At 36.8% G+C, this 25372-nt stretch overlaps 1 protein-coding gene across 1 annotated transcript; it reads right to left on the reverse strand.

The window, feature by feature from the left end:
- Positions 1-330: 330 nt before the first annotated feature.
- Positions 331-24163, reverse strand: LOC106715724 (CD109 antigen). The gene is made up of 32 exons (XM_045681478.1): positions 23911-24163; positions 17264-17646; positions 16898-17078; positions 16170-16341; positions 15816-15928; positions 15090-15230; positions 14597-14822; positions 14175-14344; positions 13112-13264; positions 12617-12841; positions 12207-12384; positions 11548-11723; positions 11233-11343; positions 10735-10875; positions 10432-10581; positions 10067-10206; positions 9724-9887; positions 8965-9188; positions 8230-8406; positions 7773-7955; positions 7072-7308; positions 6218-6402; positions 5998-6100; positions 5201-5356; positions 4714-4815; positions 4355-4541; positions 3744-3970; positions 3071-3232; positions 2364-2557; positions 1761-1935; positions 1127-1232; positions 331-591 (listed from the first exon to the last, which is right to left on the reverse strand). Exons 2-32 carry the CDS (start codon positions 17623-17625, stop codon positions 401-403), a joined length of 5412 nt encoding a protein of 1803 aa, XP_045537434.1. The 5' UTR covers positions 17626-17646; positions 23911-24163; the 3' UTR covers positions 331-400.
- Positions 24164-25372: the final 1209 nt, after the last annotated feature.

The following is a 25372-nucleotide window of genomic DNA, read 5'->3' on the forward strand; positions in this document are numbered from 1 at the left end:
GGACGGAGTCGCGGGTAAAAGCTAGTATATTATATATAAGAATTGATATGTAAATAAAAGCTGTTTATATATTAAAATTACAATTACGAAATATACGTAACATGAGTCACAAAGCTTAAGTAGCTATCGTGAACGCAATAAAACGTTATGAAGTAAGCGAGATAGCAATACACAAAATCGACAAGTGTGATAGAAAAAAAAATATTACATTATTATTAGAGACCCAAAAAGATTTGTGGCAAATAATTTTTCTTTTATGTATAAATTCAATGTAAAAGATATTAAAATTAATGTTAATTTAAAAAATTAACTTATATTTATTTTGATGTTATTTTACAATTTGAGATTCATTTACATTTTTCAGTTATTGTCATGAACTTACGTGATGTTGGTAGCAGTGCTATGTGTGAGCGAGAGCGCGATATGCGTGACTTGCGAGGATTGCGGCGAGTGTGAGCAGGACGCCAACAGCTGCGGGGCGTACGGCCGCGTTGTAAACAGCGCAGTAGGGACACTGCGAGGAGCCGCAAACCTCGCAGATGTTCAACAAGTAAGTTGGTAGCGCATCAAATATTGTCTCGTTAAATCGTTCTGTGTAAAAGATATTAAGTTTTTATTGATTAGCATTTGTATATAATTATATTTCTCTGTTTTGGTTCTGAATTAGTATATTACTTTAAATAATTTTTTTTTTTTGTCTCCAATTATTTTTCAATGTCTTAAGAAAATTAAACATGTATTGACACTGTTGAAACATGTGCTACACCTATATAAACCTGTTCTATCCATGATTTATCAAACTGAATGATAAGTTATTCAAACTTTCGTGAGACATTATCATTAACTTATATAGAAACGGCTAAAACACTCACGTATATATATCCGGTGTCGTCACCGACTAGTTTCGAGCCTTTCGGGGGCCCTTCATCAGGGTGAGTGTGACTGGTATTATAATTTTAAACTAGTCGGTGCCGACACCGGATATATATACGTGAGTGTTTTAGCCGTTTCTATATAAGTTACTGAATGATAAGGATTACTGTTTTTGACAAGTTTTTCTGCAGTGAAAACTCAAAATAACACGAAAAATTTAGAATTAATAAGATATCTTTGTTTTATTACTAACCGGGTGCGTAGAAGTCGTAGACGCGTATAGGCAGGTGTCTGGACATGTTGGCCACAGGGAACCAGCGCTCCACTGTCACATTCACACACGTCTGCTCGTGGTCCAACTGTCATAATATTAACATACAAAATTCATTACATTAAAAACTTGAGAAAACTATGATATGACATAGTAGTTGAGTAGTTTACTATATAAAAGTTTTGCCCGCGATTTTGTTCACGCGGAATTAAAAAAAAAGCTTTTCAAGTAGCCTATGAATCATTCTTTGTTGTTAATCTAATCTAACTTTATTTTTTATTATTACTATTATTTTTTATAAAGGTGCCAGCTGAAAACCAGCGCAGGGGCAGTTTAGTCTGTCCCTGCTTCGCTGAGCTGGCTCCCTTTTGCCACACTTTGTGCCTTGTATGTGTGTGTTTTTTTCTTTTTTTGATTTTATATATTTTTTTGTGTGTGGCAATAAATGTTTTTACTTCCTTTCTTTCTTTCTATGTGTTCTTCCAGATTATGGTCTATATCTATGCCATCATGGAGATTCGTCCATTAGATCTGGGGATAACTTCTACTAAACAACCATCCATCTATCCAACTAAATATTCGCATTTATAAAATTAATAAATAGTTGTGTACTTACATAGTCAAAGTAGAAGAGTATCTTATCAGGCTGGTACTTGGCTCGCTGCAGCGTGTTGACGCGACGTGACAGAACATAGGCGTCGAGGCGCTGCTGCTGCACCAGGTACCCCGTGGGGATGCCCACCTCCAGCACCGCCATGCCAGACCGCGGCGACTCCTCCAGCAGCGTCCAGCTAGTGTCATGAAATAATTTATATGGGTTAGCCGCCTTTTTACATATCATCAGTGAAAACGCACGGTTATTTGGAAAAAATCCCTTTTTAACCCTTTCACGTTTAAGAAAAATATTTTTCCCTTCTACAAAAATCGTTATCGTTTGTTCAATTATTATTTAATTAATATTTTTTTTACTGAACGTCAAAATAAAATGTATGTCCAAAGCAGCAAATGTGTTTCTGAACGAATAAAAAAAAGAACTGTGCTAAACTATTGTAGCTAAAATATTGATTTGTATTGGCATATTTAGTCGTGGAAATCTTATGGTCCTGTAAGGACTAAGAAAATTATTTCTATCAAGTGAAAAGATTGACCCATTAGCTGCTAAATGTATACATTTGAAAGATATTTCTAAACAATTTATTAGTATTTGTGCATATTATACCTGGCGCAGGTGCGATAGTCGACGTGCGACTGATTGCGTCCATAGAAGCGCGCCTGAGTGATCAACGAGAAGGCGGGCGCTGGCGGCGGCGTCTGGAATCTCGCCACGTCCACATTGTACTGCACCGACAGCTGCAGCAGCGCGTACCCCGCACCCCGCGCTGTCACCTTCACTGTACCCCACGCCTCCGGGATCTACATCATACATACATACAAACATAAGGAAAATTTAATTTTATTATTTTGAATCAGAATAATACAATAGTTGTAATATACAATAATTGACCTCGTCCGGTGAAATACCACGACCACACAGAAGACAGGCCTCAAGTGGAAGTAATTCAAAGTACAGTCTGATGAGTGTGGTGCCGGAGCACTAATTTTAGTTCTCTTTCCCTTCCCACCCTTTTCTTATAAGGATGGGAAGGGGAGGTGGATTTGATGGAGGAGATGCATAGGAGGGTTAAATATTCTCTTTTTATGCGTCTCCTCCTTCATCGATTGGGGATAGGCAACGCATCTGCAATTGGGAAAGTGTATGGGCAGCGGTCGCTTCGCCATTTCGGCGAATTCATGTGGACGCTTGCTCGTTTGCCTTTGCTGTTACCTGACAGAAATGTAGTAATATATTACAATATTTGAAGGAGATAGTAGAGATAGTCATTGTAATAGATGGCGCTGCAAACGTAAGCCAATGAGAGTACATACCTGTATTGTGTGCATGTGTGCGAGGTGGTCGTTGGAGAGGGTGATTGTCCGCGCGGCGCCGCGCAGAGCCACAGCCTCCACAGATACGCTGAGCGCGCTCACGTCACGCAGCCGTTTACGATTCGTGTACTCGATCAGTGCTCGTAGCGCTATATACGTATCCTGAGGGGAAAAAAAAAGTCAATAACGTCAAAAGTCTTCAATTTCTCTGATAACACCTTGCCCATGTAAAAAATTAAAAAGTTACCGAGACCGAAAATGAAAGAAATGTATTCCACGGAACATAACCAAACAATCACAAGTTGAAAACTTAACGACCCATCTCAAGTAGGTATCTCACAAAAAGGAACAATATTCTTGTAGAGCAGGGATTCCCAAAAGGGTCGATATCGAACTTTGAAGAAAACAGCGTGAGAATTGCTAATTCTCACTCTGTTTTCTTCTATTGACCTAAATCAGAATGAAAAAATAATAATAACAATAATAATTGATCTTAAATGTGGGTAATTTTGGGGGTCTGAGATAACAGTTCATTTTGTAAAAGGGGTCATTTGTCCAAAATAGTTTGAAGATCCCAATTGTAGACTTAATGAGAAATTCCACAGCTGTCGAATACTCAGTGTTAAAAGACAGTTTTTCAAACATACGAAATGAGGGATGTGATGTGTAGTACCTGCGTGGATGCCCATCCGCCATCCTTGAGACGCTGAGCATTAAGCCACATGACAATGGGTTCGTTGTTATCCTGATGGTCCATGCAGGCGAGCAGTGCGTACGCGGTGGCTGCGATATTGTTGGAGTCGTATTTGTACGGCAGCCGCGGCAGCAGGAACGGCTTCTGGTTCTCCATTTTGAACGGCGGCTGCGGCACCGGCTCCTTACCCCAGTACACCAGACCACCTTCACAGACACACATAACGTTTTAAATATATAGTACACATATTTTTTTCTATATCTACATCTATATATATAAAAGAAAGTCGTGTTAGTTAAACTATTTATAACTCAAGAACGGCTGAATCGATTTGACTGAAAATTGGTGGGCAGGTAGCTTAGAACCAGGAAACGGACATAGGATAATTTTTACCCCGTTTTCTATTTATCATTCCGCGCGGACGGAGTCGCGGGTAAAAGCTAGTGTGTATATATATATATATGGACTAGTACGAAACCCGTTTGTTAATTCTGTTTTTTTCTTTGCAATCAAATGCGACGGAGATCTTTAGTTTTATGTACAGAAATCTATAATATTGTCTTCATGTGTTATGTCTGTTACAGACAAACCTTCAGAGCGCTGACGTCGTTTGAGCAGCCTGTAGGCGTGCTCGGAGCTGGGCGCCTTGCTGACTGTGAGCGCGTAGGCGACGAGAGCGAGCGAGTACGGTGATCCGTACTCCTCCAGCAGCTTGAGGTTCTTCTCCAGCCAAGTTATACCGTTGCGTTGAGCTTGTGCCACTCGCGCACTCAGAGCCTGAATTTTTTTAATATTTAATTAAAGTTAGTTACTTATATATCAAAAATAACACGAAAAAAAGGTTACAATAAAGAAAATCGAAAATTCAGTATTTTTTCTGAATCTTTTTTTTTATCTCTTCTTTTAAGATTTCCGAATGTTGGCATAACTTTGTGTGATGTCTCCTCACCTCTTTAAATCCGATATCCTTTAAGTTCTTCACAGTTTCTAGTGTGATAACGACTTGTGCTGTGAGCGTCACATTCCGCTGCAGTATTATTGAATCGTTCACCTTAAAAAACACACACATTAGTTTTATAATTTAACTTGCATACAAAGGCGAAAGAGGAGAGTTACAACTTCCATTCAGATCTGAACAACCGTTGAGTAGTTACATGGCAACAAATGTCCAATTTATTATATCACTAGCTTTTGCCCGCGACTCCGTCCATGCAGAATATAAAAAAAAAATTAGCCGTCTATGTATTCTTACAGGCTATATTCTACTTCTTTGCCCAATTTCATCAAGATCTGTTGAGTCGTTTCGGAGATACCTTCACACAAACATCCATCCATACATCCAAACATTACGTATTTATAATATTAATAAGATAAGATTGTAAAATGTTGTGATATTAAAATTGTAATATATGCCAAAGTAAGTATAAGTTAGTTACCTCGACTCCTAGATTGACGGCACCTCGGAAGAGTCCGGAGTTCGCGGGCACTGAGATTGTAGAGTTGGCGTTGCGATCTGGCGACCACGTCACCTCATAGAACGCACCCTCGGGGGTCTGGTGCTCCAGCAGCCAAGATACCGCCATTGATATCACCTGCACATCAAAAAAATTACATTAAAGGCATTAGAAATGACATCATTGAGAAGTGAATATTTGGTCTGTAGACACATTATTTTTGTGCGGGACTCATAGTTATGTCCACCTAAGTGATAGATTAACGCAGTGATTCTCAACCACTGTGCCGCGGCACTTTTGTGTGCCGCCAAATTTCAAAAGTGTGCCGCCAAATTTTGCAAATATATAATAATGTTAATATTATTATATAATTTAAAAAGGAAAATATTTTAACATGAATATATATTTAAATGCACAAAAAATATATATATATTTTTTTTGTTAAATGTAGAAGACGATATGAGAGTAGCATTGTCATTTTTACGACCAAATATAAATTAAATTATCAAAAAACATCAAGTTCAAATTTCGCATTATTAGCTTCTAATTAATCCCTTAATAAACGTTTAGTTATTATTGTAGTATATATTAGTTTATTTCGTATATTCAAAATTTTTGTCATAAACTATTTAAGCAGTGTGTTGTAGTAAGTAAATAATTTTTATCTTTTTCTTTGTGTGCCGCCAAATTTTGAAATCGTTGAATATGTGCCTCAGCAAAAAAAAGGTTGAGAATCACTGGATTAACGAATCTGAGTGGGGCAGAGATTTTCAACTCACATCAGGGTCAATGTAGATATAATTTTCCCATTCATTGAAGGACGCCTCTTGGAATATCTTAGCACAGAATGATGTCAACCATACACTAGAAGCGGATTGATTCCTAAAAACATAAATTAAAAATGAAATTAAACGCAAATAGTACCTTAACGTATTAAAGTAGTAAGCAAGATATTTTATATACATATTTTGACACTACAAACGGTGGCATAGTACTGACCAGTCGCTGCGGAACAAGCTGAAGGAGCCATCAGGCTTCATGAAGGAGAGCTGTCGCTGGTAGAGCACATTCATGTGGGCGAAGGCGTCGCGCTCCAGCGAGCGGTTACGTTGGTTGGTCAGTCGCATGTACAGTGTCAGGTACATGTTCGCAGCGAAACTGAACATGTTCTGTTCACCGGAATCCTGTTTACACAACGCGAGAATTAATCAATAAAAAAAGCTAAATTTAAAAATTAAAATTACTTAATAAATTAATTAATTAAAGCAGTTCACAATTGTAAATCAAAAGATCTATATTTTTATACATTAATTGAAAATTTAAATAATTATATCAGTGAAAACTTCGAATTGCTCTTTAAAATCTTACTAATAAAAGAAACTAGCTTTTACCCGCGACTCCGTGTCCGCGCGGAATAAAAAAATAGAAAACGGGGTAAAAATTATGTCCGTTTCCTGGTTCTAAGCTACCTGCCCACCAAATTTCAGTCAAATCGATTCAGCCGTTCTTGAGTTATAAATAGTGTAACTAACACGACTTTCTTTTATATATATAGATAGAAGAAGATGCGAATGTTTAGATGGATGGATGTTTGTTTAAATGTATCTCCAGTACGGCTCAATTTGGCACAGATGTAGAACATAGTCTGGAAGAACACATAGGCTACTAATTAAATATATTCTTTTAATTCTCGAAACTCCGTCCGCGCCGAATTAAAAGAATATACTTAATATATAGATAAATGAAAATGTAACGAAAAGTTTTTACAGTCACCATTATGTTCCTTATACAAGTGTTAATAAAAATACACACAATAAATTGAAAATAATTAAATTATAGAAAATATCACTTACCATTGGTAAATCAAGTAAACTGGTAGCATTTACAGGCATAGTTGGGAAGAGTGGTCCTACTACGTCCCCTACGACAGTAACTCGAGCGATATTCGATCCGAACACGTAGTAGCGGTCCACCTCGTAAGGTATGATAGGTGTCTCAGTTACGTTGACGTGCATGTACTGGAATACATAGGCTCGGTTCGACAAGTCGAGTAGCACTGACTGGTGACGGTACTGTGGTATGCCGTCCGCCTGTAAATATATATAAGTATTCAAATTATTATTTTGCTGCATTATAGATTTATAGCTTATTCGAGCACTAGAAATAAGGTAAATTTGCAGATATAACTGGTCGAGGTAAAGAAAAACTTCGATCAACTTAAGTATTTTTAGGAGCCGAAAATATACAAATGTTTTTTTTTTTTGTTTATTATATTGACAATAATTTTAAAACACAAAAATTTACTTTATCCTTGATATAAAGATTACTAATTTTATAAATGCGAAAGTTTAGATGGATGGATGGATGTAGGTATCTCTGCAGCTCAATGGATCTTGATAAAATTTGGCACAGATATAGAACATAGTCTGAAAGAACATAGGCTTTTTTTAAAATTCCGCGCGAACAGTCGCGGGCGACAGCTAGTTTAAAATATGTAAATAAATTCTAAATGTAGCCAAAGTAAAAGTTACATAGAATATAGATAGCGTTGTACCTCAACAAGTATCTCCTTAGTATAGTGGTGCTGACCCTGCAACGTGGCGGCGTGTAGATGCACGCGCACGCGGCCGAGACGTGCGGCCACTACGGGCACGTGCACGGTGGCCGCGTCTCCAGCACTCACGTACACGAAGAACTGGTGCTCGCCGAACGACGTACGCGGGTTGTATGAACGCACCTAATAATATAAATCACATTATATACACCATTGGAGGACGGACAGCAGCGTCCATGATGGCCACAAATCATCGTGGCAATTTTTAGGAGAGGCCTATGTCCAGCAGTGGGCGTTACGAGGCTGAATGGATGGATGGATGGAAATATACTTATTATGATTTAATAAATATTGGTAAAAAAAACATAATTAATGTTTTTTTTACTATTTTTTACAGACTGTTTTTGTACATTAAATTCTCTATTTTATCTAATGTATGTGTTTAGGAACTACTCACAATGCCGTTTTCCTCGACGTGTACGAACTTGTAGTCTGGTGAGGCCTCGAGTACGACAACCGCCTCAATGGCTTGCGGCTGGTAGTTAAACACGACCACTCGCAGCCCGAGCTGCTCGCCCTGCTTGCACCGGTCGGGGCCTTCCACTTGGATGAAGAACGGCAGCACACCGTCGTACTACAGTTAACAGTAATATGTATAAATATTTAGACATAATCCGGAATCGGAACAATGCTTGGAACCTTATGTATTTCCCATACTTTTGTCTCGCTTAAGCGACCTCCAAGTGTTGTTCGTACGATTTCGGCTAATGTATAAATGAGCCCTTAAAATTCCAAAAGGTCCCAAAAATGAGATATGAAATATTTTGTCTGTGAGAAAAATCATTTGCTAGATAATTGTTATTTTTTACTTTATGCATATCTTCCATAAATGGACCAGAGAAGTTATGGAATGGTGCCCTAGAAATGGGAAAAGACAAAGAGGTCGTCTAAAGAGATGGGAAGATGATCTACCGAAGGGGTGGAGAAGATTAGCCCGGGACAGGGAAGTGTGGAGGAATCTAGGGGAGGCCTATGTCGAAGGACAACCTGACAAAGAAACTGGAAGCTGTAAATATTCTTATAATTGTTATATTTTTTGTTTATGTAAGAAAATAATTTATTTAAAAAAATTTTCTGGTGAATAAAGGCTTATCTATCTATCTATCTTCTATATGTAATTAGATAATCTCACCTTGACAGGTGTGTTAAGTACACCAAATCCTAACACATCAGACATGCTGAAGGCGGAGATGGTCCAGCGTGCGGGAGTGCGCGGCACATCCACAGTGAACACGTAGCGGCCATGCGGCCCGATGTTCACGTCACGCCACAGCCACGCGTTCTCGTACTGGCGCTGCACGCGGTTGAAACGAAACTTGCGGAAATGGCTCAACGAGAAGCTGTCGTCGTGTTCACCTAATTAAAATGAATAATAAATATAACCGAAGATCTTTGAAAGAGGAGCTAGAAGAAACTAGTGCTGATTTTTTTTATATATCATAAGGTGGCAAACGAGCAAACGGCCACCTGGATTCGCCGCAATAGCGAGGCGAACTTTGCCCATCGACATCCGCAAATGCAGATGCGTTGCCTAACTTTAACGGAGAAGGGGACGCACAGAAAGAGGATATTTATCTTTTCTATGCGTCCTCTCTTCCGCCAAATCCACTTCCCCTTCCCATCCTTTCCTAATAAGAAAAGAGTGGGAAGGAAAAGAGGACTAAAATTAGGCCTCCAGTACCACACTTATCAGACTGAACGCGGAATTACTTCCACTTGACGCCTGTCTTCTGTGTGGTCGCGGTATTGCACCGGTCGATCCGGCCCATTCGTGCACCCAATAAATATTGTTGTTGCGGGATCTACTACTGTGAACTAGGTGAAGTCTATTTATAACAAGAAAATGATTACCAAATATGAATTTAAGCAATAATAAGCTAGTGTTACATACAGCTAGCTTCGTCGGTGCGGTCGGCGCAGTCCGGCATGCCGTCACAGTGTTTGTCTCGCGGGTAACAGCCCCCGTCCAGGCACTCCGCTAGACCCAGAGACGCGTTGCACACGCTGTGACGACGCGTTACAGGCACGTCGCTGAACACCACCAGACCTGCGTATCTACAAACCAAACAATCTTTTTTAAATCTGCTTAAATTTCTGTATAAGACTGAATATAATCGATGTTTGCATCATCAAAGACGGTCAATATTTTTTTAAATTAAATTTTCAGTTGAAATTAAATGTAATAATATTTCTGTATGTTATATTTAGAGAAATATAAAGATAATATAAGTTACTCGAAGGTCCTGTTGGCGTCGATGCCGAAGCTGGAAGAGGGGAAGTAGACGAGATGGTCTGGGTCACCAAAGTGCGAGCGGAAAGTGTATGCGAACGTTCCGTTGCTCGACTCGTCGAAGTGGGACATCTTTGATATCACCTGTAAATTTTAAAATGTCAAATGCGAACTTTGTAAACAGAATGCTGGCCATTAAATTATTTTATGTGTTTTAAATTACCGAAATGTCAAAACAACGTTTTTTTCTGTAAATATTTTGGAATTTAAATCTTTACAATAGGGAGGTGTTGCCAGCATATTTTTATGGAAAAGACGAAGAATAGCCGACAAAATAAGAGTCACATTTCTGTTGTAGTGTGAATTTACCTTAGCGTATGTGAGCTCGTTGCCAGCCTGCATGGTGTAGAAGGCGTCGTCGATGCCGGAGAGACCAACGTAGGCGCCAGGCTCGCCGTAAATGGCAACCTCAACGCGCTCGCCAGTGCGGTGCTTGCGGTTGTTTACAAACACCGTGAACTGTACATAAAATAATAACCATATAGAAAAGATCTACCATTTCCTTGAACACTTTATTAACAGTCAAGTTACTAGGCCGCTTCGCAAAAAACGATAATTTGGCCGAGGCACTGCCACGCCACCAGATTATCACATGATAGCATTATATCTCACATTATTCCTGGAGATGCCGTTGACGGGGAAGGTGAGCGAGTCAGCCAGCAGGTGGCCACGGCGTTGCGCTGCCCATACCAGTAGAGTGGCTACAGGCGCCATCTCCGCTGACAGCACAACCGCGAATGTGCGCACTCCCTCCTGTATGTAACACAACATAGTAACCGTGAGTTTTCATCGCAGAAACATCTGAATCAAACACATTATCATTTCTTTAATAAAATCATACTAATATTATAAATGCGAATGTTTAGAAGGATGGATGGATGGATGTTTGTTTGTAGTATCTCCGGACTGGCTCAACAAATTTCTCTGAAATTTAGAACATAGTCTGGAAGAACACATAGGTGTTATCACGTTTTTTTTTAATTTTTTCGCGGGCAGAGTATATCGCCAGTAGAAAACAAAAGAGCGAACTGCGATACATCACTTTTACAGATTTTAAACTGTAAAAATGTCCATCTTTGACCCACAATTATATATATAATGTTAATATACCTGCATAATTTCTTGTCCACTCGTCAGAATGATGCCTTTTGACATGACGACGTAACTGAACGACTCCATGAAGAAGTTACTCTGCACGTGGAATATTATGTATTCGCCCACCTGTAACACATTTTAAATAAACACTTATAGTTAACTTAGTGTAACGTAAACTACAGAACGACTGCAATGATAACACAAGAGATGTGAACAATTTTAAATATTTAGTTCAATAATTCCGATACTAGAGGGATTAGGATCCGTAATGAAACGCTTGTACTCTTAAATATTAGACTATTGGCGACATTAGATATATGTGAGACATACTCTAGCATCAGTGGTACTGGTGGAGACTCTCAGATGGTGGTTGTTGGGGCTGTAGTGGGGCACAAAGTGCACATCGGCAGCCGCGCGTCCTCCCACTGCATCCCCGAGCTGCGCACTCAGTCGCACTCCGGTTATCCCCGCTAGTACCTCCCGGTAGTTAGGATCGTTTTCTAACTCTGAAAACATATAAAAATATGGTAAAATTGTATTAATGGTGATGAGAAATGTCCTACATACAATTCAACATATTCCTGAATCGAAGGCCAAAATAATTTTGGAACGAAGTTCCTTATCGCGCGTTGTGAAAGGGGGCTAGACGGAAAAAATTCTTACGAAAAGTTGTCACGACACTTTTTGCTATAGTAACCATGGCAACGACGTGACAATATATAACGAAAATTCATAGGAACTTCGTTCCATCCGGGTGTCCCTTGACACCTCTCAAGTTTTTTAAATTCAATTCATTCGAAAGTTACTTAATTTAAGAACTAGATTTTTTTTAGATTTCAATTTCATTTTATTGTATTTCTTTAAAGATATCGCATATTTTTGTAATCAACTTGCCAATTTTTTCATGGGTTTGTTTAAGAAAGGAGAATAAAATAGTATCACTGTAAAAAGGGTAGTAAAAAAAATAAAAAGATGAGTGGCAGGCTTACTGAGCAGTTTGTATAGATCCAGACGCAGATGCCATACGGCGTCGTGTCCGGAGGCGAGGGTGGGTCGCTGCGGCTCTATCCCACCGCCACGTCCCTCCACCTGCACGTTGACCAGCAGTGACACTCCCGCCGCCTGCCACTGTGGCAACGGAGACCCATCGTGGTATGACACCACCATCTGGTGACAAATATCATAAATAAGACCAATTAATATCATTTTCGATTTTAAATCTTAAGTCCTCTTCGCATTGTCATATTTAATTTTTGATAGTGCTTAAATCACCCATTTTGCGATTTTGGTGACTGAACTTTTTGTACCACAACACTCCAGCTATTAGCAATTTTACAAATCTTGTATTCGATTTAAATAATGTTAATAAAATAAAAATATAACAAAAAAAAACACTTACATAAACATCAAAAGGCATAGCCGGTTTGAACACTTGAAGTGAACCTCCTAGGAAAGTAACTGCTAAGGAAGAGTTGAATATCCTGGCGATACTGTAGCCCTCTATGACGTCATCGAGGAAGGGGTCTCCAACTGAAGCTGTGATGATGACCTCTACACCCTCTAGTGTGGGCACCAACTGTGCTAACTCCGACATCGGGTATTTGAAGTCATATGTACCGTTGAACTGTTAAGAGAGAAAAAGACGTATGACAAATTAAAAATACTAATAATACAGCAAGATAAATAAACCATTACATATTTAAAAATAAACAGAAAATAATCAGTAAACAACTAAAATCTGTTTAGAAATGAAGAGTATATGTCAGGTACTAAAGAAAATGTTAAAATGTATGAGTTATTTTGCAGAGATATTCTAACAACTGTAATTATGTTAAACAAATATTAATTAGACATTAAATTGATTGAGTTTTCAGAAACCGTATAGTTTACTTACAAATCTAAGATACGGCAAGCGTGTATTGTAAGGATCGTTGTAATAGTTCCCGTAGGCGGATGTGGAGTAAGTGTTATAGTTGGGATTGTCCGCACCCTGCACCGCCAGTTGTACGGGATCCGGCTTTGGCATCCAGAACGGGAACTTTTCATCCTGATAACGAGAATAATATAAATTAAATGCTGTATACAATATTACTGTAAGATTTGATTGTTTGTTTGAATTTATTAAGCACTAAAGCTACTGATTTGAAAAAAAAAATAATTGTTCCCGAACAAATTCGTTGTGAACTGCTAGTGTAATAAGAGTAAATGCATTTCTGTTTTAAATTATTAACGCTACAATTTTGAACCAACTAAAGCTATCATTCTGTAGATAACTTTGATAATCGGTAGCTTATTTATTCGGAGAATTAACACACGCAAGTTTATTTATTTATAGTTACATGCGTACAATGTAACATATAAGTACATAAAACTTATATCCTCAAATATTCTCACTGAGACATACATTATTGCAAAATAAGCTACAAAAAAGTAATATTACATACTAAATGTAAAGTGACAAGTAATCTATCTATATATATAAAAGAAAGTTGTGTTAGTTACACCATTTATAACTCAAGAACGGCTGAATCGATTTGACTGAAAATTGGTGGGCAGGTAGCTTAGAACCAGGAATAGGACATAGGATAATTTTTACCCCGTTTTCTTTTCTTTTTTTTTATTCTGCGCGGACGGAGTCGCGGGAAAAAGCTAGTAATATATATATGTAAACAGTCCAATCAAACATATTCTGTCCGGTAACAAATTAGCCACGTTACAATGAAAACAATAAAAATCAAAGAAATGGGACCCATCTGCAATCACTTCCTTTCGATTAAAATATTTTTTATCAAAATCGGAAGCATCAGGGGTGCAGCTTCTCAGTAACACACATAAAAAAAAATACAGTTGAATTGATAACCTCCTTCGTTTTGAAGTCGGCTAAAGAGATATAATAATGTATAAGGGTAATAGGATACCCTTCATTAGTTCAGAATTAAATAATTTAGTATACTTACAAAGTTGAATAGCCTGGTGTAGACCTTCTGCGGGTCATACCACCAGTCAGGCTGGTCGAGCTGGTTGGGTTGACCGGGCAAATGGCGCACATCATCAGGACCGTGCCGGTCGTCTGTGTACTCGTACTGGTACGTCTCGTTGTATAAATACGGGTTGAAGTTTTGACGTACTGCATTAATATAAACAAATATGAGAATATAGCGGTCAAAGTATTTCTTTTTTATTTACTCAAATATAATTTTGAGTTTCTTTGATATATATACTTTTTTTCTATCTTAAAGTGTTCAGTATCAGTGAATAATAACACTTTCTTTCAAACTAAGTTGAGTGGACTCATTAGTACAATTTTAGTGCAAGAAATCTCCACTAAGAGACTTCCTTAGTGTGCTAGCAATTAATTACTGCATGTGACAGTTATTACCTCTGGTATACTGATTGGTGGGATATGTCCCGTATGCTCCAGGCTGTCCCCTGTTGTTGAATTGTCCCTGTGTGAAGTATCGGGGCCGGTACTGTGGTATGGGCCGCACGGTTGCCTTCAGTGTGAGGTTACCACGTACCGGAGCACCAGATGTATAATTGGCCATTATCCGACCGTGGATGTACGGCTCCGTGTTGAAGAAGAACGCAGGCATTGTTACATTTACCTGGAAGTTTAGTTAAATTGATCAATTTGGTTGAATGTTTGATTACTGAGGTATCACTTAATAGCAACAATGTAGTGTTTAAGGGAAAGAATTCCCATTCTTTGGTTTCTTTATATCTATAACAGAAATCAGAGTACAAGTTTTGTTCATGCAGACATTTTTAAAGGTTTTTTTGCTTAAAGAATCATTTTTTTTTTCCAAATACGTAGTTCAAAAAATTGATAACTAAATATTTTTAATTATTATAATATGTCCAATAATATATACTTCGTATCTGGTCTGGTAGTACTCTTCTACGAGGAAGTGCGCGAGCTCCGTCTGTCCGAGGGCCTCGACACGTACCGCCCACTCGCCGTACTGCGGCTGGTCCGACATCTGGTACTGCAGACTCACCGTACCAAAGTTACTCTGCAACAAACCACATGTCACAGCTTCAGTTGCACAGTTGTTAAGCGCTTGACCGAAATTTACACGATCCGGTCCCATCCCTGCTATGTTTTAAAGTTTTTTCTCGATTTTTGAAAGAAAACATATGTGAAGTCAACTCGCACTGTGCCAGCATGGTTGACTATGGCCTAATCACCCTAATTTAGGTAATCTCTAAGACTTCGATGGGGACATCTGAGCCACATTGATCCCATCATCCCATCCTGTCATCTTTTTATTAGAAAAAAGTAGGATGTAAAACTAACATTGGCCTCTGTTATTATTGTTTACAAATAAAAAAAAGATTCGATAACATGAACATTGTTATAACAAGACCTGTACTACTTCATGTAATAAACATGTTTTGAAGCATGAGATTTTTAATTCCACTATTGTCTTGGTCAAAGAACACTTATTGCATAAAGCCATCCACAACTACACAATACAAGTTTCTGTTTCACAATTGATACTTAAAGATACCATTAGCATTATGATCTGTTTATAAGAACTGTTGCGAAAAATATTAAAAATAAATGGTACATATTCTTGTCTAACTTAAAAACTAACCTGTCTCGAGAGCCATCTCTTCATAATTCTACCGCTCGGATCTAAGATATAAACGTCAATGGCGCGACCGAAAGCCTTCAGTTCTGTGTTGATTGGTATTATACGGAACTTAACTGTAAAATGTATAAGAAAAAAATAATTACACATTTAGAATATACAGAGTGTTACAAATAAATAACTAAATATTTGTAGACTGAACTTTTTCACATCTTTTATGTAAGAAACTTATTAAAAATAATTTTACGATTTCCAGCGAATTGTAAACATTTTTGTTGATATCATGGCCGATGTCTATAGCGACATATATTTGTTTACAATGTTTACGTTTTAGAACATACTATACTTGTGTCATACCAGTTTGTCCCTGTTTGTAGACAGGTTTGTCCATCTGTATGAATATGGTCATGAATCTGTTCGAGAACGTGAGCTGGGTCTCGTTGACGAAAGCTCGTCCGCCGAACGGATCATCTAGGTACAGCCCCTCTACACGCAGCTTGTAGTTACCTCCTACTGATGTGGCTGGCACCTGAGTATTAAAACATCATAGAAGCTAACTAATTAGTAAATTAACTATTCAATGGATGTATCCTATTTTATTCTATTTGTATTTATATTTACAAAAATAGAAAAACATATTGATAAAGCAAAGGATCATCGTTTAAAATGTTACTCCCGCGCTTGGAGTTTTTAAGGAGATAGTTAGCAGGACCATCATTAAATGTATATTTCTCATACATTTAGAGTTTTCTAAGACCAATTAACAAACAAATGTCAGTCAAATATTATAAATTTTCAACTAATGTGAAACTTATATCAAACACGATTTATTTGTCGGTATGTTGCGCCCGGTCATTGTGCGAGCCCGGTCAGCCACGAGTCCGTTGTCGCTGACTGTTCATTGTGCGCAATTGACAAAGGCCGAAGCACGACATCAATCATAATTTGATGTTTATGCATTATTGGAAGAATAATGGTTATAGTAAGGTTCTTTTTTGTTAAGTATTTCCACATCTGAACCATCTTAAAAGTTAGAAATGTTATCGAAAAGCTTTATGTATCTTGTTAAAATTGTACATATTCACCCTCATGTTTAGAGTTTCGGGCACTCCTTCTTTAACCTTCTCGATGACGTCAGCAATTTCGACGCCATTGCGGGAGATAGAGGCGCGAATGGTCATCTGCAGGCGCGCGCGCAGGATGTTAGCGGAGATCTTGTATATCTGACCCGGCCGTACCATACGGGACGCTACTATGAAGTATGTACTGAAAATACCATGACAATCGATTTCAAATAGGCTAGCCAATAACATGATGGATAATTGACCATTTTAGTATAATTTGTGAAAAAAAAAAAAACGCAATGTTTTTTTTTTTTTCTGCTACGCGTCTTGAACCTTTTTTGCAAACCAAATCACGGTGGTAAAGATATTTGTTACAATAATACTCACGCTTCATTTATAATGACGCTGTCATGCTCGAGTTCTGAACTCTTGAAAGACGGGCTGTAACTCCTGCTCGAGTCCCAGTTGGGTTTCGGCGTGTTATCGACGCCGTACGGATTCTGATACGTTTGGTCATTACGGTTATCGTACTGTCCGTACTGGTTCCGGTTCGGTTCGAACTGGTTTATGTCGTATTGGTTACGATTCGGTAACCTCCGATTCGGATCGTACGGATTGTCGTACTGGTTGTTGTAGTAATCATTCGTCGGGTTCTGGACATCTTGATTGTAAGTTGGCGTGGCATAGTCCTGACCCGTACATATATGTAGAGCTAATATCAGGGTCAGGTATAGACCTATGTGAGTCATTTTTCAGTCTTTTAGGGCTACCTGTAACAAGAAATTGACTTTAATACAACGTTGAAGCCCAGCGTCTTCTTAGCGAATTTTTACTTTTGTTTTTTTTTTATATTAAGTATGATATTATTTTATAATCGTAAGAGCTTATTTTTAGCCGACTTCAAAAAGAAGGAGGTTATCAATTCGACTGTTTTTTTTTTTTTTTTATGTGTGTTACCGCGAAACTCCGCCCCTGGTGGTCCGATTTTGATGAAAAATATTTTAATCGAAAGGAAGTGCTTGCAGGTGGGTCCCATTTTTTTGTTTTTTTTTTTAAATAACTAGAAGACTAGTAGATTTTGAATATAGCTTCAAAATTTGTTGTGAAGATTAGGGACATTTTTGCTTTCAGCGCTTACGTAGGCTAAACTATAGGACCTACATAAAAATGATGTATGGCGAATTGTAGCTCTTTAAATGTGCTAAATAAAAGTCAGCGATAGCATATATCTATCTTTTATAGTTTTCTCACAATAACCATTTTTTTCTTCAGAAATATCAATTAAATTCATGCCCTATTTCCGACGCTATTATTCGAGTTCAGTATTAACCCAGTAAATAAACATGTTCATTATCAAGAGAATTTAATGTAGATTATATTTGCAATTGAAACTATATCATTCTGTCTAATAGTTTAGGAGATATCGTAAGAATAAAATTACGCGGAAACGAAAAATGCTACACGAAAAGCACAATTTTGCTTTCTGGGCTTACGTAGGTCAAACTATATGACTTACATAAAAATAAGTATGGAGTAATTATAGATCCTTAAATTTGCTAAATAAAAGTCTTCGGTGGCATATATCTATCATCTATGGATGTCTCACAAAAACCATATTATGAACAAACTTCGATTAAAATGCACACGAAAAACAGCGTCGTAAGCTTACGGCGCTATTATATTACATTCGATATGAATCCTTATCCAAATAAATATGTTTGATGGCTAGAGTAATAAATGCAGATTACATTAGCCTTTAAACTATGTAATTCTGATCAATAGTTTGGGAGATATTAAATAATTAAAAACTACGCGCATTCGAAAAATGTTAGTGCGGCGCGCGGCTGGACAAAATTAAAGGCACGCTACGATGTATTAGTTCGTTAATTTTCAATTTGTATACCGATTTTGATAATTATTTCATTGTTTAAAGGATAAGTGGTTATCTGCTGCATTCTAAATTAGTTTTTGAATTGAAGTACACACATATCAAATAGGAAAGTCCTTTTCTTTATTTGTCTTATTTATGTCTTTATATGTATTAAGGAAATTTGTAATTGAACTTCAAATTCACTAAAAATTGTGAAATAAAACAAAAATTTTAAGAAAAAAAAATAGCCGACTTCAAAAAAAAAACAATCTCAAACAAAATGCACTCAAAAGTAACGTAAAAAAAACAATTTCAAACAAAATGCATTCAAAAGTAACATAAAAAAACAATTTCAAACAAAATGCACTCAAAAGTAACCTAAAAAAACCAATTTCAAATAAAATGCACTCAAAAGTAACATAAAAAAAAATTTCAAACAAAATGCACTAAAAAGAGACAAAATAATGTCATGAAAACTCTCTAAACTCTAGTAGTTAGAAGTAGGGGCTCAGTTTTCCGCAACTCCACGATAAGCGCGTATTTTGCGTGTCTCTAAACTCTAAAGAAAGTTCTCTTCTTTCTTGTAACATGTCTATATTGTATAATTATTGTTATTTTGGAGTCGGTTTCGGCCTAAGTAGGGACATAAACGTAAGTATATCTAATACATCTCAAATATAAAATGTCACCTATTTACTTCGGCCGACACCGACTGCGAAATAACAATAATTATACAATATAGACATGTTACAAGAAAGAAGAGAACTTTCTTTAGAGTTTAGAGACACGCAAAATACGCGCTTATCGTGGAGTTGCGGAAAACTGAGCCCCTACTTCTAACTACTAGAGTTTAGAGAGTTTTCATGACATTATTTTGTCTCTTTTTAGTGCATTTTGTTTGAAATTTTTTTTTATGTTACTTTTGAGTGCATTTTATTTGAAATTGGTTTTTTTAGGTTACTTTTGAGTGCATTTTTTTACACTTACATAGAAACCCGGTGTCAGGCATTCGCTAAGGAAACCTATTGTCCCATACTTTATTGGATTAAGGATATTACGCGCCACTATCTGAGACACAATTTTCTAATGGGTTGACCCTTATAAAGGTAAAATCGGGGTAATTCAATTCCTTTAAATTGGCTTTCATCAATTACTGTTTAATTTTTAATACCAGCTGAATTATAGCTGCATCTTTCGTTATTCATTATCAATGCTAACTCATGGAAAATTAAGTCGAAATGTTTCGAATTCGTTTGTCGAACATCTTTCTGCTATCGAGGCCACTTAAATACTACATTAATATATCCAAAGGGAAAATTCTCACATGTTTGTAACCTAATTTTAAGCTTATTGTAAATATAAACCATCAGAATGCTTAGGAACCGGTCAGTCGACATACGGAAACAAAATACACGCGGAGCGCTGCAGTTCATCAGTTAACGATGCTGATTCCGTTAGCATTTAGTCCCCTTTTCCACGAATGTGACAAGCCGCGCATATGGCGCAATGCACTGCGGCAAATTTTTAACAATTTTTGTATACTGTAAGTTTGGTTGGCAACAAGCGACGGCGTAAAAACTTAGCCTAAACTTTAAGGTTTACAAAACTGTGTGCCGAACCCACGTGTGTAGGAAAAGGCCAGGTAGATGATGATGATGATGATGTTTGTATACTGTAAGTAATGCTTCACCTTCACTGGCGCGAACTAAATTACTATAGATATAGACATAGTGACAGCGCACCAATAATCGCTCTAGTGGAAAATGGTCTTAACATAGGCAGATCCCAATATCAAATCCCAGACACACTATATATACTTATTATTTATCATTCTGATTATAACCTAGGAAAATAAATATTTAGATTGCTCTATGCACATCTTTTATTTAGGTTTTTTAAGGCATATAATGATTCTGCATTGCAATATTGTAACATCAAGATAAAAAATATCTAGCATTACTTTTATAACAAACCTATAATTTGTACTCATTAAGAGCTCAATTACATAAGAGTAACCATCCTCCTCCCCCTATTTACTTACTTACTCCGCTGGCACAGCGACCCAAAGTGGGTCTTGGCCTCCGACACAAGAGATCGCCAGACTTGTCTGTCCTGTGCCTTCCCCCTATTTACATAGACTAAATGATAAAAACTGATACACATCCGTTTGGAGCTAATTAAATATTAAAATAAATAAAAACATCCTTAATAACAAAACTGTATAAGTTACATGACTAATACCCCTTAAATATATAATTATAATTGAAAAAAATTTAATAAATTGAATGTAACCATGTACCATTCAACACAGTGCAGTGCAGAGTGCAGTGACTCCACTCAAAATAAACACTCATTTGGGTTAAGTAACTGGCAGCTAGTCAGGATTGATGGGCCAACAGTTTAATCTATTTTTAAAATTTTAAACTATCTAGTGAAAATTAGTGTAATTTTTTTTATAAATATGTTACATAATCTTCGTCGAGCATAGGTGGCTCAGGAGTTAAGCACTTGACTTGCAATCTGCAGGTGCTGTGTTTGAATCCTGCCATGTAAAAATGTGTTTTTCGATTGCCGATTTACATAGGTTCATTTATCCGACATTCTTATGGTGAAGGAAAACATTGTGATGCAACCTGCACATTTCTGAGAAGAAATTAAATGATATGTGTGAATACAACCTGAACTTGGCCAGAGTGGTTGACTATGGCCTAGTCGCCCATAACTTAGAGTAAGCTCTGAGCCCCTCGGTGGAGAGGCATAATGAGCTGATGATAATGATGTTATATAATCTTAGAACAAAAATTTTTGTTCCATTTCTTTTTAGCCTTTTGAGATGATAATTAGTGATGCAACGGATGTCTGTTTCCGTTTCCGCAAGTGCGGAAGTTCCGCACGCTTTTCAACATCCGTTTCTGTTTCTGTTTCCGCAACTTTTATAACGGAGATAAAACGGAACTTTACGACGGCTGAGAGATCCAAATGCGCGGCGCGAGACGGGCAGTCCGTGCGCGGCCTTTCGGCACTTGTCGCATTTGTTTGTTTACGTACTATTTTGTGAATTTAAGCGCGTAATATTTTCTGCTGCTGTTTGAAACAATCAGTTTCTCTTGCTGGAGTAAACTGTCTAGTTGTTGTCCATATAAAATTTGACAACTGGCAAAATGTGACTATTTCATACTTACGAGTTATTAAATGTACTTTTGAATAAGTGATAACCATGTAATATATTATCATCAGCTCACTATACATCCCCACTGAGGGGCTCGGAGCCTACCCCAAATTAAGGGTGACTAGGCCATAGTCAACCACACAGGCCCAGAGCGGGTTGACTTCACACATATCATTGAATTTTTTCTCAGATATGTGCAGGCAGCATCACTATGTTTTCCTTCACCGTAAGAACGTCGGATAAATGTACATATGTAAATCGAAAAACACATTGGTACATGGCGGGATTCGAACCCAGCCCCTGCAGATTGCAAGTCAAGTGCCACGAGCCACCGACGCCTAACAATTATATCTTTTTCTAATGTAGATTTGGGGTATTGATACTTAACACATTCACTGTTTACAAAATAAAAAAGGTAACAGCTGGGAGCCAAAACTTTTTATGGTGAATTATTATTTAGTATCTGGGAATGTTTGAACATATAAGTAGATAAATTAATAATGTTATAATTATTTAAATAAAAAAACACATTTTTTGAATTTGAGCGCTAGGGATGGCAATGGTTTAGTTCACTAATATGTAGATATTTGTTCCACGATCGCATTTCTGTGTACTAATATGTTACAAGATTTTGACAAAGTCAAGTTTTCCATAAAATTCCAGAATATTGAGTAAAACATGTAAGGATACTAATCAAAACAAGCTTTTATCTTCATGGTTCAAGATCTTAACATTTCATACATACACACGTATACACACACTTTTACACAAAAAACGCATATACACACACACACACATACATGACATACATATATTTAAAAAATATATATACATAACAAACTTCAGACTTAGCTTCATGTGATACAAGATATTTGTATGTTTGCCTCCGTACGAACGTGGTATTAATCACTATAACACTGTAAGAATGAAACTAATACTCTTTTTCGTTTCGCTTCAAATGCCGGCGACTTACTACTACTACAAAGTGAACGGGCCCCTCGCTCGGATCCGAGGAGGAGGCGCCGCTACTAATAGCTCTGCCCACTCGGATCCGAGTGGTCAGCAGTGAATGTTATTAATAAAGAAATATATTTGTAAAATGGTTTTAATATTTAAAAGTCTCCGTTTATCAACACATATTTTAACTTATTGCATCACAGTAAAAATACATACATTGAAGGCTAAAGGACACCGATATCCCATGCCTTAATAAATTAAAAACGAATACAAACTGTTTTTACCAAAAGAAAAAATATTTGTAAATATGTTTTTTTTTTTTCATATTATTTACACTTCTGTTTCCGCATCCGCTTCTGTTTCCGTTTCTGCTAAAATTTATTTTTGACATCTGTTTCCGTTTCTGGTTCCGCTAAGACACTTCCGTTGCATCACTAATGATAATGCAAACATATACTAAAAAAAATAGTATTATTGGCAAGTCAAGCTGCTCCCAATTTATAACGTTCTTCCTTTTTTTCTAGAATTGTAAAAATTTGGTAATACTTGAAAAAATTGTGTGTGTACTTCTTCGTAAAAAGTTTTCAGATTTAATATATCTGTACATTATTAGTGTAACATTTACTACTTTTTGTATACGAATCTTATAGGATTTGATCAAATAGATATAAAAGTAATAGCTATATATCAAAACTCGTAAGTATTAATTGCGGTGTAACCGATTCTGACTTTTTGTCTCTTCTCAACATATATTTTAAAATATGACAAGGTAAAAGTTAATTTTCGAGTCAAACTATAAATACCGATTCAATTTTACATTTGAATTATGTTAACGATTAATACTGTTAGACAAGTTTCGAAATACGATCGTTAAAGAACGTAAACAATGCGGAATTAATCGCGGAATCAAGCGGATTAGAGGAAATTCAAAAAGCTAATATTTTACACATAACACCGCTAAATATGATATATATAAATATCATATAAATAAAACATTTCCATATACTATTTTTTATAATAACATCATAAATACTTAACCTGAAGTTGACGCCCATGGAAACGCCTGGCTTTTTAAACACTGAACGTTAAAATACAAGAACTCACTTCACTGCCACACTGTAATTAAAATAATGAATTTCTTTATAGATACTTTAATTACGTTATTGTTTCTAATTCATTGAAATAGTTATTTAAACCAAACAAACAAGATTGATACACGGTGTCATTATTCACTTCATTTATGAAAGAAAGTAAATTTGAAGTAAACTCGCGCAAGCGCACCGCACCACGCCCGTCCAGATTAAAAAGTTAAAAACCGGCAATCGGACAATAACCGTAATCGATAAGAAATAATTAAGTAAATTAATACTTATGTTTACTGATATACTCATTAAAGTGATTTAATTATTTAGTTAAATTTCTGATGTTTTTTTTTATTTAAGCTCAATCCTTGCGACACAACTGGCGGGTTCTTCCAGTACTGGCAACACAAGAAATTTCATCAAGTTTTTTTTTTTAAATAGTTTTTATATAAAAACTAGCTGTAGCCCGTGGCATCGTTCGCGCCATGTTTTACACACATTCATCAAGATCGGTTCTGGACACCGTTTTACAGCATCCATTCATACACCTAAACTTTCGTATTCACAATATTAATAAGATATCTAATTAAAGTAAGACTGAGCTTTCTCTACTTTGTAGCCATCCACATTCAATTTCATTACTTGTTTAAACTGTAAAATTGAATGAAGGATTTACAAACACAATTCCAACCATTTTCCCTCGATTGTCCCCCTGAAACTTTCATATTGTGGAACCTGTACATGGGAAGTGTGTATTTCATGGTAAATCACTAGAAGTAGATTTTTCATCCTTTCGAATAGTTAACACTTTTGTAGTGTATAAAATGCATAAGTACTTACATTAGAAACATCGTTTTTATAAATTGCAGAATCCAGCTCGATGGTCGACAAAATATGTGGAAATAGTTAAATTTGGTTTGAATTTAGGTGGCCGCTTGCTCGTTTGCCACATTATAAAAAGGTTGATTTTTTGTAAAATAAAAAAACCAACAAATCTCCTCCTTTGTAAAGTCCGTTAAAAGAGGTAGTTCTACCTGGCGAAAAGAATTTTTTATGTAGTTTCGACTGTGAAGGTAGAACTTTCGAGATGTTCAATAATTGGTAGATACTAAATGACTACATTTCAATACAATGGCAAATTACAGCTTTTGCGTGTGTTAAGACTGTAAATTGACGAAGCTGCCATCAAGCACATTGAGGGGATGGTTTTAAGGAAGGTATGTGGGAAGGTTCAATTGTTCCTGTAGCAAGTCCACTTAGATAAGTTTACGTATAGGTACCCTTAACCAAGAACGTAGATGCAGAAGATGAATGTAAAAAAAAAAACAAAAAAAATGGGACCCATCTGCAAGCACTTCCTTTCGATTAAAATATTTTTTATCAAAATCGGACCACCAGGGGCGGAGATTCGCGGTAAC

This window comes from Papilio machaon, chromosome 16, assembly GCF_912999745.1.
Source record: "Papilio machaon chromosome 16, ilPapMach1.1, whole genome shotgun sequence".
NCBI lineage: Eukaryota > Metazoa > Arthropoda > Insecta > Lepidoptera > Papilionidae > Papilio > Papilio machaon.